Here is a 13,886-nt window from a genome sequence, read left to right on the forward strand (position 1 = left end):
CAAAACACTGGTAAGCAAAATTCGCGGTTTGAATAGACGAGCAGGCGGGAGGAGAAGGCAGCAGGGCCTGTTTAGCAGTGGTGCTATTCCTGTAGACACAGGGAAACGATGAGGCTGGATATTCGCAGAGAAAGGAAAAGTCGAGCGCACGCGCCACAGCAAATTTAAGCGGGTCCCGACACAGGCAGCCATTCCGCCCGTCAACCTTGTATCTACAATATGCTATTAAATTTTTGGAACGTACATAATTAAGTAATGTGATCACCTCTAAATTATACTGAATAGATAGATATGGCTCTGTACGATAGTTCTAGAGATGTGACGCTATACGGCGACCGCTAGTAGTTGTGCTAGTATGCTGGAGCTGTAGGATAGTGGCCTCGTTTTCGTTAAAGATGTAGTATATGTATCTAGGAAATAGATATTCATCAAGCTAAGAGATAGGCGCTACAATGAATACTGTAGTTTGTCTCTGACCTTTCGTGTAGAAACGACATGTCGCCCAGCAGGACCCGTGTTAGTCGCAGGCTGTCTGCGCCACACGTCGTGGCTGTCCCAAATGAAGCACCGCCACAGCTTCCGCACGCGCCTCCTGAAAGTCGCGTTGAGACCCAGATTTACAGGCGGGTGGGTGACCTTTTTTTGGTGCTACGTGTACGGAGAGAGGTCCAGCCAGCGTCGAGAAGCGCAAAGCTACGAAGCTAGAACTCCAAACGACACCCAAATTCGACCCTTTTCCCGTCCCTCTCTCAACCACACACTCCTTTCTTTCTTCTCGCCTTTCGTCCTCGCAAACGCGGCAGCCGCCTTCTTCGTTCTTCAAATACTCATCTTCTTATTACCACTGACCGCAGTCGCATTACATTGCTCCTTTTTACACACCAAAATGGTTCGTCGTCCACGATTGCTCGCTCCTCCCCGCGCGGCCCCTAGCTGCGTCGACACATTGATCGCAGCCCCTCGTCCTTCAATGTGCGCCTCGCGAGAAAAGAAGAATCCTCTTGGCTAACTCGAAAGCAGTTTGACAGACTCGTCGGCCTCGCCATGCTCGTGGCCGCCACCGTTGTGTTCCTGTACTATACCGTGTGGACGCTTTTGATGGTACGTTTTGCCATTGCTGTCCCAGCGCGCATCATCGACTAGAAAAACGACACCGTTTACTGACTGACCCTCCTCCTCGCGCAGCCCTTTGTCGACGACGACCATCCGCTCCAAAACTTGTTCCTCCCACGCGTCTGGGCCATCCGCATCCCCGTCATCCTCATCCTCCTCGGCTCCGCCGTCGTCGGCTCGTTCCTCGGCATGGTCATGATTCGAAGCAACCGCAAGAAGGCCGCCAAGGCCAAGGCCGCCGCCGCCAGCAAGAAGAAGGCGTAAAAAATCTCAACAATCGCAAAAACCTCGATACGCTCGCTTACGATCGAACGAGCACCAGAATCAAGGGCCACAGAGAACTACTATTCACGGTCTAGGAGGAGCCTAGAGGAAGAATTTCATGTTTATTTTTGCGGCCAAACTTGGATTGGTACTATTGGGGGTATCTAATATGGTTTCTATTCGGTAATGAACAGACGCACGAGTTGCCACCTGTAAGTCGGGCAACGAAACGAGTGTGTTATGTATCCGGAGGATAGAAAGGACAGAAATAACAAGTTCAAGAATCCACACAACGAGGAGCATCGCGAAAGTAGTGCATTGTGTTCGTGTAACGTCTGCGCAATACCAAAGTAACAAAAAAGCTGAGAAGTGGCATGGCCAAAGACGAGTCAAGGAAATACACCAAGGTTCAAAACGTCACAACGTTGCGATAACAGGCAAGTCAAATATCCAACTAAACCCTTTGGTCGGCGAAATCAAGCACCTCGCAATCGTCCTCGAAAAATCCATCCTCATCTGGCTCACCGAGGCGACCTCGTCGGCGTCTTGTTGTCACCACAATCTGCTCCTGATCGCCTATCTGCATGAGCCTCTCCATGGCAGAGGGTGGCAGTGCCTGGCTGTCATCGATACCATTCATGCCATCGTCCGCTGACGCCAGAAAACCCATATTCAGCACGTTGGTGGGGATATCGAGACCAAACGCCCAGACACTTGATTCCGAGGCATCAGCCGCACTCGACTTTGGCTGTCGGCTCTTCTTCTTCTTGGATGATTGCTGATGGTCATCAAGGCCAGTATCCGCAAGAAGCGTTGTAATTGGCTCCATCTGTCCGTCCCTGGCATATTCGTAGACAGCGACTCGGCGATCTGTATGGAAGGGTTGATAAGGAGCACTAGTCTCTATCTCGGCCTGCGGAATAGCAGAAATCATACCCTGGCTTCGCTTGGCCTTGGCAGTGTGGCGGTTCAGAGTCATGGTGTTACCTGCATCCATCTCAAGATCGGACAAGTCCAAGTGATCCTCCGAGATGTCACCCTCTAGGAACCGTCGGACAATGGGCGCAAGCCTATCATGGGGAAGAATAGGCACATTCATATCCTTGTAACGGCTTGCGCGGGACAGCCTCTTGCTTCGCTTAGAAGTAACGCGCCGACTTCGGCTAGGATACTTTCGTACGATACCGCCACCAAGAGCATAAAGGTGCTGCGACTTGCGCGTTGACAGCCATCTAACGCACTGCGAAGAGGGAAGACTTAGAATCGAAGGGAGCGATACTCGGTTCTCTCCGGTATGTCGAAGTTGGTTGATGGCAGAGCCAGTCTTGCCCAAAGAGCTGCTAATGCTAGCGGCAATGACTCGTCCTCCTTGCGCGGCTGTGTCCCTGAATGTGCTCGTCGTCACCGTGGCGTTGTTACTACTGCTGCGACGGGAACGAGCAACAAAGGGTTTTGCCACTTGGTAGGCGGCACCAATAGCCCCAGACGCAATCGAAACAGCAGAACTGGTAGGCTCAGACGATTCAGCTCCAGCAGTGGGGGCAATCTTGCGCCGGCGAGGAGGAGGCCACATGGATGCACTGAATGGCATATCCAAAAGGTGCACAGTGCCGCGTTCAGTTACCATTGCAATGTGATCTTCCTGGGGTCCTGTCCAAGATACATCAACGATGCGTGCAACAGTCATACGAGAGAACTGTGCCACCTGCCTCACTTGGGTCCCGACATTGGCGTTTGTTGAGACAGAAGCTTGCAACGGAGATGAGTGTGTGTGCTGGATTCTCAGCAAATCCCAAACAGTCTGAACATCTCCCTTGGTACTGGCAGTAAACAAGTTTAGAGACGAGGGCGAGAAGGACAAGACACTACAACCGCCAGGAGGCGCAAATGTGGCCAGTGGATGGACAGTTGAGGAAAGCGGCAGCGAGAGCACGTCAATGATGGAGACCAGGCCAGGGTCCTTGCTGGCAGCACTACCATTCGTACCATGAGTAGGCGGAAATTGTGTAGGATCTTGCCTGGTGGTCTGCGGGGCGGCCCATTGCTGCTGAGGAGGCGACCGAGCTTGTTGCTGCTGAGTTTGCGCTGTGCTACCTTTGTTCCAGTACGCGTTCCAAGCCTGTAGTCCCTGCTTGCCAACCCATTTGGCACCTTGGATCAGCTCTTGAGTCGTCTCGCGCATAATCTTGTTGACCATGCTGTCCGAGATTGGCAAATCTACAGACAGACTGGACTGGGGCAAATGAGGCGGTGCCATCGAGCCGGCACCAGGGCCGCGGCCGAGAATCGGGACAGGGAGGTGCGCACGAAGAGATGTCTGCGACGAAGGCGCTGCAGGACAATAGGCAATCCAGCGACCATCGAGAGCGACAACGGGTGTATGAGGACTGAAGCGAACCTCGGTTGTTGACGGCGCAGCCTTACCTGATTCCTCAACAACTTCACTCCGATAGCTATGCTGCAGGCAAGTCCACAGTTTTCCGATACAAGCAAAGGTATGACCGTTTTGGGTTTCTGGAAGGTGGGTGTACGCCCAGCACTCGCCTGTATAACCCGAGCAGACTAGGATAGTCCCTCCGTCTGCCTTGATTGTGAAAGCGCCACTGGGCGATGGAGGTCTGAAAAGCGTGCTTGCAATGGACACGCCAGCATTTACAGCAACTTTGGGTGCCTCGAGGAGCACATCGACGGGCCTGGATGTTTTGAGAGAATAAACCTCCACAGTGGTCTGGTAAAAGTCGATGCTGGGTCCCGTCCGGTGGAAGGCATCTTGGTGGGTTGCTACCGATCTAGGGCTGGCTGTGCCGTCTCTCCCGAGATTGTCCAATGCATCCTGTGTTGCTGCGTCGTCGGCAGCATGGGCCGGAAGCACGGGTCCATGCACGGTCACGGCAATCAAAGGTCCGACGGTGTCCTTGGGGCCGAATGTCCAGGGCAAAATCTTGGCGGCATGCACTGTACCACGCAGGCCTCTGAGACATGCAGTAGGCTCAAGTCCTCTCTTGGTAATGGCATAGACGTCCAAGCCGCCATTGTATCCGGCTAGTACCACGTCATCTGAGCCAGCAGAGACGTCATCCAATCGGGGCAAGGTGTCGAAACCAAAATAAAGGCCATCGTCGCCAGCCTTGCGTCCAGTCTGCGGCGTCGAGTTCATGTCGATATCCGGAGCTCCGTAGAAATGCGCCTGGGGTTGATGGGGGAGCGCTGGGTGCGAGGCCAGACGACTGTGCTGAAAGGGCGACTGCATCGAGGCCGGTCTGCTGGCAGCACCTGCCGTGCGCGGAGGCGTCTCGCCAGCCGGGAATGGGGCATCCATGTGGTAGCTCAACGGTCGGCGGTTTGGGGGAGAAGGGGACGCCGGCGACGGGGTCATGAAGTTGCGCTGGCCCCAGCCATGGTGAAGGCGGCCCGAGTCTTCATACGAGGAGGGCTGCGTTGGCGGCGACTCGCCCATTAGACTGATGAGATTGCCTGGGGAGCCGGCCATGGCACTGCGAGCCCATTCATTCACCATGCTAGGGGCGCTACTCGCAGAGATGGCATCGAGCATGGGCGAGACCTCGGCGTGGCCATTTGGAGCGGCGACGGGATTGAGATCCGGGGTGTTGATGGGAGGTGACGACGCGTCCGAGGTCGGCTGGCTCTGATTCGAGGCGGTGCTGGAGGCATTACCGAGTCTATCCATCACAGAATTCATGTCAGCATGGTGAAGTTAGAACGATTTACCATGAGGGAATATTGATTGTTGGAGATGGCAGGGTAGCAGGTGGTAGCCTCGAGGTCACGGGGCGGGGTGATGTCGGGGGTCTGAGGGAGGGGGCAGGCAAGGGAAGCTCACGACAACTGGGCGGCACCCTGCTCGGTGACGGCAGCGGTTATGCCTCCGGCGGCGGCTTTGGCACGTTTCTTGTCCTTTTTCGTGCCTCCCATCGTCGGAACGCGCAGAGAGCTGGAGCTGGACGACCCTAGAGGCCGAGGCGGCCGTGTTGGTGTCGCGATGCGGTAGCTGGCGTACTGGGCATACAGCCAGTATGGCGGGGTGTACCTTGCAGCAGTGTGTAGCTATCGATGGTGCAACGCGAGCTGGATAGCTTCTGGTAGACGGATTTCGAGGTCTCGGGTGTTTTGCGCAACGGGTTCGACTAGGTTGTATTAATTATATATGTGCTCCCAGGTCGTTTTGTTGGTACGCGGTGCAAGCTTGATCTGCGCGGGATGGCGGAATTTGGAGTAGCAGAAGCGGCGGGGCAAACGGCGCAGCCGCAGCGATAAGTCGTCTATTAGCAAAGAAAAGATATAAAATATGCACAAGCAAAGAAATCTATTGAACAATGCGTATGGTCGTGGTATTAAAGAGCGCGGTATATGTTCGTTGGAGGCGTCTGCAAATTGGTCATAGAGATGGTTGGAAAGGGACGAGAGATCGAGGCACGCCGAGGAACGGGCATGGACGTGACTGATGTCACCTGTATGGCGCTTAGGAACGGGGAACCGTCAGGTGCGTGGCCTTCTGGGACCTGGCGCTGGAGCCTGCTGAAGGACGCCGGAGCACGTTGGAGCATCCCCGTGGACCGCTAGAGAGCGCTGAAAGATGCCGATGCGGGGGGCGGGGTGTGCTGAAGGGGATGGGGGGGGGGGAAGGCATGTACCTGATACCGTATCTTAACAGCCAGAACGCTCTCTACAGGCTACTGCAGGCTACTGCAGTTGATGCGGATCGTGTCCAGCATCAAGGTTCCGGCCACATGGGGCACTTTGCTGGCTGAATTTGCTCCTTGCCGGGAATGTACCTGCTACTTGGCCATGTGCGGTCATGACGTGCAGCCTGGCCGCAGGTAACTGATACCAGCCCGTCGCGCCACCAGCCAAGTGAGTAACACGCTAACAATAGACACTGTAAACTGCCGCTAGGCCCTTTACAGCCGTCGCTCAGGCTCAGCCCAGACAAGAACCATCACGTGGAGCCTCTAGCCTACAGCCACGTCTGCACGCGTCCCGAGGCCGTCTCCTGCCATCGACACTTGGTCGGTTTAAAGCCTACCTACTCGATGCCAGTGTCATCCGGCTGCTTCAGAAACCGAATCAATGATAAGGTAACTGGCTTGTCTTTCTGCCAACTCCGAAGCCCAATACCAAGTTTGAACTCTTGTGGTGCGGAGCGCCTTGTCTTCTTCAATACAGGCACGATTCGTCACTGCACATAAGCCACCAGGCAGGGTTCAAGAATGCAGGCAGTGTTGCTGCAGATGACTCAGAAGTGATACTACAAGGCTTCTTGAAACAGCCTTCCCTGGACAGCGTCTTGAAGTGGCTCAAAGACGAGCATGTCTCTAGTGCGACTCAGAATCAGGCCTTACTCCGCGTCAAGACCACATTAATGCTCTACCAAGTAGATAATGCAAAATATACAATAAAGTGTAATCAGCATTATAAGAGAATGTTTGAATTTTGAAGTGTTGATGTTTCGCTTGCTTTTGGCTCAGACTCCGCCATAAAATCCTGGCCGGTGACGGCGTTGTGCTGGTCACGGCACTGGATGGCCACCTGCTACGGCGGACAGCGTGGCATGTATACATGTTATCTACAACGCTCTAGCTGACGAGGCTCTGTCGCACATCACCTGTACAAAAAGTGACAACAGAAACATGAATTTTCTATCAAGCTACCAGGATAACCAGGAGGCCGTGACAGTATAGGGTACCACTCGGGCAGAAGGATGCATGCATCCAGGGTGGGAGCGGCTTGACTAAGTCCAGAGAGGATACAAGTTTTAAGCCTCACAGAATTGTCCGAGTAGTCATATTTCGATAACAAACACGAGTTTCTTATGCCTTTTCTTCTTCTTTTTTCTACCATGAGTTGCAGTCTGTAACATCAAAACCCAGCGTCTGCAAACTTCCCAGTCCGAGTATGCTAAAGTACAGAGTAAAAGAGTGACATCACCTCTGGAGCCAAACTCGATACTGCGAAAACTTCCATTCTTCCTTCGGACCATCGACGGCTTTGGTCAGGGTCGCATGGCCCGCCCAGGGCACAACGAGCTCCTGGCCCTCCTTGGTCTTGAGATGCACGTCGCCAAACAGCATGCACTCGCACTCGCCGTCCTCGTCCTGGAATCGCGCCGGAAAGACCTTGTTGACCGTGTGCTTGCGCTCAGCCACGACGGTCCACATCTTCTCGCGAAGCTCCCGAATCGCTGCACATTTCCCCCTCTAGTCGTTGGCCATTTTGCTCTCTCCAAATCGTTGCTTGTCTTGTCAAGGGAAAGGTGTGTGTGTGTGTTTGTTCTTGCTCACCTTGCTGGCCGCGGCCCGTGTCGTTGCCCATGGTGACCTGCGCATCTTCGGTAAAGTGGCTCACCCACAGCTCGTTGGAGTCTGGGTTGTCGGAGATGCGGTAAAAGTTGGTGATGAAGGTCCGGATCTCCGGGTCCGGCAGGAGATCTTGGACGGGGTACATTGGAAAGTAACCTCCCTGTACCGAGGACGCCATTATAGCTATGGAGTAAAGTGAAATAGAAAGAATACACAACGTGAATTAGTCGGTCTAATATCAGAAATCAAATCTGTTAATTAGCAATGAGATGCAGAGTAGAAACTCGCAAGCTTCGGCATCGCGGATGACGGCATTTGGCGGGGCACACCCATATCCGACAGCGACACCCCACACCCGACTGGCCTCACCCGACGGGTGCAAAGTTGAGTTTGCGACGAGCATCAGGTGAGATAAAATGGTACTAAATTGCTCTGATACTCGTTGCCGTCGCTTCTCATGAAACCAAAGTCCTACATATTCCTAAGTAAAAAAAGAAAACGCCAAACGCGTATAAACTGGCAATAGTAAAAGAGAGAAAAAAAAAGCAACCGTCTCGCGCCGCCTGATCCGCACCAAATCTGGAAGAGGATAAAAGAAGTAAAAAAATACTGTGATCGAATACCGCCCTTGAAGTATATTGCTGAGCATACCTTCTCGGGTTGGATACTCGCCGCTGGCAAGGTATTCGTAGTTATATCAGAGCGATAGCACGTGGAATTTGGCGCGGCACCGTTATGGCCTCTTATCTAGGCCCTGCAGGTAAAATTGTTGCGAGAAATTTGCAGTGGCCACTATTTCTTGACGCCACGTGCGCTCACTTCGCCCTTTTCACCAATGTTGAGGACCCTGCGACAGTCGGGGCAGTACCATTTGGTTGTGCGCGCAGGGATATCTGTGAGGTCAACACACTCTAGGTGAAACCACTCGTATTTACAATTCTGAACACGGTCGTTAGTCAAGTGCGCGAAACTACAGTATTGTCGCTTCGTAGCGCATACCTCGGAATTGTCGCATTGGATCATGGTACCAAAGCTGACTCCATTGCAGATGCAGTACCGTGGCTCACTGGGATCGATGGGTTTCCCCTCGTCGTCCACCTCCTCCATCTCATACTCCATGTCAGTCTCAGTAGTGCCGATCTTGATCTTGCGAGCCTTCTTCTTGGGCGCGGCTTTCCGCTTGCCAACGGCGCTGTTACCGCCGCTGCTAGTGGTGCTTACTATGCCAGGAGCAGGACGTTTCGTGCGGCGCACCGGTGGCTTAGCCTCCGGCACTGGTGTGTTTCTCGTGGTGCTTGCTCGGCGCGGGCGGTCCGAAGCCAGGGTAGGCGGCTCTTGACTCATAGCCTTGCCCCGCGATCCAGGACGCCGATTTGGCTCTGCACCCGGTGTGAGCCCTCGCGACACTGATCGCCGAGGGCCTAGCTCAGGCTGTGGGGTTGCGAGTTGTGTCTTTTTAGCTTCCCGAGAAAGCATGTCTCGCACCGGTGGATAGACTGGCGTAATAGTATGTCTCTGTTCTGTTTTAGGAAGAGGCACAGGCGTTTGCGCCGGAGGCTTCACTGGTATTGAAGTAGTTATCGTAGGCGTGCTATGGTCTGCAGGTGATGCCGCAGACGCTGATCTGGTATATATGGGGATTGGAACAGGTGTCTGTGTAGTCGGCGGAGGGGCACTGCTCGCAGGCGTAGCGACGCTTGAGGTGGCAGATGTTTCGTTATTGAAGCTCGGGTGCCTTGGTGGCAGCACGGGTGTCTCAATCTTTGTGCGCTTGGTGTTGCGTGGCGTCTCTGTGGGTACGGGCGTGGCTTTGTCGTCTTCGATATCGCCATCGCGCTTGCGCTTTGGCTGACTTCGTGAGCCTGACCGCGACTTACTGGCTTGCTGATTCCTTTCACCGCTGGATTTATCAGTTTGGAGGAACATTTGGGCAGCCTCCCGCATCTTCCGCTCCGATTCTTCCGCCTCTTCGGCGGCCTGCTTCGCCAAAGCCTCCCGCTTCAGCTTTTTAGCCTCGTTCAACTTCATTCCCTTGTTGCTAGTGGGGATATCGGTGGAATCGAGCAGATCAGCACTAATAGCGCCAGCGGGTAACTGCTGCGAGCCAGACTCGTCATCGGTCACCAGAGTTGGGACTTGCGCGTCGAATGTACGTCCTTCGTCCTCAGCCGTTTTCTTGGCCTCCCGGTAGGCTTCTGGTCCACGGCCGAGAGATTTGAGCTCTCTGGCAATCATGGTCTCACTGGGAGCCCACGCAGCGTTCTTTTTCATGCGCTTTCTAAGCACAGCCAATTCGTACTGGGTAAGCTGTAGCCAGGGCGCATCCTTACTGCCAGCAACTGCGTTCTGTGGCGGAGGATTGAGCAAGGCAGCAGCATTCGCGGCAGCAGCGGCAGTCAGTGCTGCAGAAGGATATGAAAGTGATCGCACGGGCCGACTTATAGTCTTTGGCACTCCTCTGCTGGTGATGAGCTTGATCTTGGGCGGGCCGGGTGTTCTGCGGTTGGTGGCCGCATCGGACTCTTCATCGGTGCTAATGTCGCTGTCGTCCGAGAAAGTATCGTATTCGATGTCGTACGGCGCGAGAACTTCGCCAGGAACCGTAATCCTGGGCACTCTGCGCCGACTAATCTTCTTGCCATCCTCCCCGGTTGGGCGAGCCGTGATCTTGGCGCGGGTCATTTGCGGTGATTTGGCCTCTGCCGGGCTCTTTTCGTCTTCGGCGGGATAATTCTCCATCATAGTCTGCAGCTTTTCGAGGAGGAGTTTGGCCTTGAAGTAATGGCGGTTCACGTTCTCGGACATGCGGACTGCCTCGGTATGCGCAAATGTGCGCGAATCGACAGCGTGCCTGATATGTTTTGAAATATCCGCACGAAGTTGAAGTGGTACCGGACGCTCACGTGCCGGTATCGAGGGCAACCGAGCCCATGCTGTGGTCAGGTCGTCAACTTTGAGGGAGGCTTGGTGGTACGTCTCGTCGAGCTTGCCGATGAGGGTGAGGGACCGGACAATGTCGGCCGGTAGGTACTCTGTAAAATCGATAAAGTCGGTGACGGTGTTTTGCGCGTCCGGATCCGCGCGCGCCTCGAGCGAGCTTCGCAGCGATGCGACGGGCCCATCACTGATGCCGGAGGTGTCCTTTGGTGACACCACCTCGACCTTGGTGACGGGGGGCTTGTTTTCGTCCGCCATGGCCCTTGTGCGCGGCTACGAGACTCGCAGCGACGTCACGATACTTTGAGGCGCTTCAGGGTCCAGGAGATAGGATGCCATCTGCGTGTGTAGAATGGCTAAGAGTTGGTCTACGTTTGGTAGCTTGCCTCGCGAGTGGGCGTGCCTCGTCGCGTTGCAGCGCTGCCGTCTTGCCTTGAAGCTGAGTGGGTCCATCCTTCTGTCGCGCGCTCTGGCACCCTGGCTGTGGTTCTGGCCGCCATCGGCTTAGCTAATCACATTCTGCTCGAGGCGACATGGGACGACGTGAAATGTCAACTTCAAAAGACGGCGTTTAATATATCAACTATTTTTTTCGTCGCTCCAGACATACTTGCTACCGATTGTAGTTTTCGGGGCGGGTCAACGCGCAGCCCGTGTGCGCTGCGCTGTAACATAGAGCTAAAGCTGGTGATGGTCATGATGCTGTAGAAGGAAAAGCGGACAAAGGCGAGGCAAGAAACGTAAAAGAGCAAACAATGCTTAAGTAAGAATGAGGCAGCTGGCTGACTCTGGGGCGTGAAACTAGCGAGTCTCGATGCACTGTACTGGTACCACTGTGAACTCGGTATTCAACGCGACCACCGGCAAGGCTACGACACAGTGGAGCGGCCGGCGTACAGTGTTCAACGCACTAACTTACCTAGTAGGTCCCCGAGCAAACTGAAATGGGGCGTGCCATCGCTTAATTACTTTCCGAGCCTTGTAGGGATGGATGGTGATCATATTCACGGCTGTACATTGGCTTGCGCAAACCGTCAGATGGAAGTTTTACGAGTACTGATGATCCTGTCAAGTATAAATAGCTGTCAATCAGACCTCACTTGTCTCCGACACTAGATGGCACAGAAATACTACAAATATACAAGATGAATGTGAACCAGGTCGGCTATGACCGACGACTGGCCATGATTCAGACCATTTTAGGTGATTTCGGATTAAGGGTGAGCTGCACTTACAGGTCACCAATGATAGTCACTCCATTAGCTGACCTTTTGCTGCATAGTCCGAAGCTGTTACGCCAATAGCTTATTCACTGCAATTTCCATTCCCTTTTAACAATTTCATTTATAAAATCAATCTGCAGGAGCCAGCATTGGCCAAGCATTTTCCCGGCAGGCAGCCAGGAACTGCTCAAGCACCTGACACCGGCCTTTCTACCTTCATCATTCGTATGAGCAACTTGAAAGTGGCGGACTTGAATCACACAAACCGGGTGGAAAATGAAGTGGCATGCTCTGCTTTAGCGCGGGAGGCTCTGAATGCGGCCGGGCTCAACGGTCTCATTCCCAAGATTTACGCCTGGATACAGCCCAAGTCCTTGGAGGAGCCAGAAGAGGAGAATTTCGGATGGTCGATCTGCGAATTCAAGACTGGCAAGGACCTCGACACGGAATTTCCAAAATTGTCTACAGAAGACCAGCAGAGGGTGATCCTGCAGATTGCTGACATCTACGCCGCACTGCAAAAAGCTGTTATTCCACCCACTGCAGATAAATTTGGCGGCCTAGCTTTTGACAGCCATGGAAATATGGTTAGTGGCCAGACGGCCATGAGACAGGGTGGCCCTTGGGCGACCTTGTCCGACTTCTGGACAGAAAAGCTACGGGGTCTTCTTGACGGTGCCAAACCGACGTCTTTTCTCAAAACGTCGAGCGCTCGGCTGATTGAGCGCGTGGAGGAATTTCTCAGTGATGGTGGCCTGGCAGAAGTGCTTCGTGGTGTAGACATCGCACAGCGCTGCCTCATCCATTCGGACTTCAGTGAGTAACCGCGACAATGCGTCAGACGGCCGATAACTGACACACTTCTTAGCGATGAACAACTTGCTATATGACAAAGAATCAAAAAAAGTCACTGCGTTGCTTGATTTCGACTTTGCTTCCATCAATCACCCTGTCGAAGAGCACTACTTTGCTAGCTTCAGTGACGTCGGCGGAGGACTGCGCGCCCTGTCCCCGGCCATGTATCCCTGCGTCATGTCGGACAATTTTGAGCAACAACCAGCGAATTTATCTGACAAGGACAAGAAAATCTGGGACAAAGCAAAATATTGGAATGCTGCGATTGCTGAAAGAAACGTCTTGAGGCCCAAGTCACTACCCGGCGTAGAGAAGATTGAGGCACTGCGACGCCTGGAAGAGTCGCTGAGCAAAATGCGCCAGGACAAGACTGCGTTACTGGAAAAGTACCCGGATATGGATGGCAAGCAGAGTGAGACGGGCCCTCTTGCCATTGTGCTACAGTTGTTGGACGCCCACCATCAGGTGTGAGAGTTGGACGAAGCGTGTAGGCGGACGTCGACCACGGTGTACTTTGGTCCACAAGAGCGATCACGAAAGTATAGTTTGCATGTAAGATATGGTTAGAACTTAGACATTTCTCTCTCTGGGCTAGTTATTATCCGTGAAAAGCGCATTCGCACCAATGAGCTTTCGTGTTGAGGATCAAGTGGATGTTCAAAAAAAGGCGCTGCTCTCTTTTATAATTATTTTCTATCTTCTTGTTTTCCCTTATTCTTCTTGTTTTTCTTATACTTCTTAGTTTCTTGTTTTTCTCTCTCGGGCTCTCTTTGTATTGCTAACAACTATAGGCGTATTTTCTGCCCCCCTTGAGGATTTATCGTCTAAGTCGATGGCCAAATACCAGACCAACGTATGCCACAAGGCGGTAAATTGTCCCGATGCCAACTAAAATCGCCATGTTTCGCCAAAGAAAATCCAGGTGGAAGCCAGTTGCTTTGGCAGCCAAGTCAACGCTGTAAAGGTATCGCAAGGGTTCTACCAACTGTCCAAAGTAAAGTTCAGCCAGCCAAGTACCAGGCGAAGCACGCCACAGCCATTCCATATGCCACTTTTTGGCGCTGGAGAGCGGCGGCGCCGACCCCGACAAAATACCAACGATCAAGCTGATCATGGTCGCAAGCAACGGCGCATCCTCTCGACGGACAGCCATGCTGATGCAGCTGGCGAGGCCATA

The 13,886-nt window shown here is 53.5% G+C and overlaps 5 protein-coding genes across 5 annotated transcripts; 2 read left to right on the forward strand and 3 right to left on the reverse strand.

Annotated features, from left to right (window-relative positions):
- Positions 1–886: 886 nt before the first annotated feature.
- On the forward strand, positions 887–1,472 carry LMH87_003582 (uncharacterized protein; the record flags this gene model as incomplete). Its single annotated transcript, XM_056194676.1, has 4 exons — positions 887–889; positions 1,021–1,101; positions 1,186–1,373; positions 1,436–1,472. 4 exons carry the CDS (start codon positions 887–889, stop codon positions 1,470–1,472), a joined length of 309 nt encoding a protein of 102 aa, XP_056048380.1.
- A 359-nt stretch (positions 1,473–1,831) lies between these two features.
- Positions 1,832–5,310, reverse strand: LMH87_003583 (uncharacterized protein; the record flags this gene model as incomplete). Its single annotated transcript, XM_056194677.1, has 3 exons — positions 1,832–2,247; positions 2,314–5,057; positions 5,219–5,310. 3 exons carry the CDS (start codon positions 5,308–5,310, stop codon positions 1,832–1,834), a joined length of 3,252 nt encoding a protein of 1,083 aa, XP_056048381.1.
- A 2,009-nt stretch (positions 5,311–7,319) lies between these two features.
- LMH87_003584 (uncharacterized protein) lies at positions 7,320–7,872 on the reverse strand (the record flags this gene model as incomplete). The annotated part of the gene is made up of 2 exons (XM_056194678.1): positions 7,320–7,576; positions 7,677–7,872. The coding sequence occupies 2 exons, from the start codon at positions 7,870–7,872 to the stop codon at positions 7,320–7,322; spliced, it is 453 nt and encodes a 150-aa protein (XP_056048382.1).
- A 614-nt stretch (positions 7,873–8,486) lies between these two features.
- On the reverse strand, positions 8,487–10,889 carry LMH87_003585 (uncharacterized protein; the record flags this gene model as incomplete). The annotated part of the gene is made up of 3 exons (XM_056194679.1): positions 8,487–8,633; positions 8,694–10,627; positions 10,685–10,889. The coding sequence occupies 3 exons, from the start codon at positions 10,887–10,889 to the stop codon at positions 8,487–8,489; spliced, it is 2,286 nt and encodes a 761-aa protein (XP_056048383.1).
- An 887-nt stretch (positions 10,890–11,776) lies between these two features.
- On the forward strand, positions 11,777–13,180 carry LMH87_003586 (uncharacterized protein; the record flags this gene model as incomplete). The annotated part of the gene is made up of 3 exons (XM_056194680.1): positions 11,777–11,851; positions 11,914–12,670; positions 12,723–13,180. 3 exons carry the CDS (start codon positions 11,777–11,779, stop codon positions 13,178–13,180), a joined length of 1,290 nt encoding a protein of 429 aa, XP_056048384.1.
- Between the last annotated feature and the right edge of the window lie 706 nt (positions 13,181–13,886).

This window comes from Akanthomyces muscarius, chromosome 2 (assembly GCF_028009165.1).
Source record: "Akanthomyces muscarius strain Ve6 chromosome 2, whole genome shotgun sequence".
NCBI lineage: Eukaryota > Fungi > Ascomycota > Sordariomycetes > Hypocreales > Cordycipitaceae > Akanthomyces > Akanthomyces muscarius.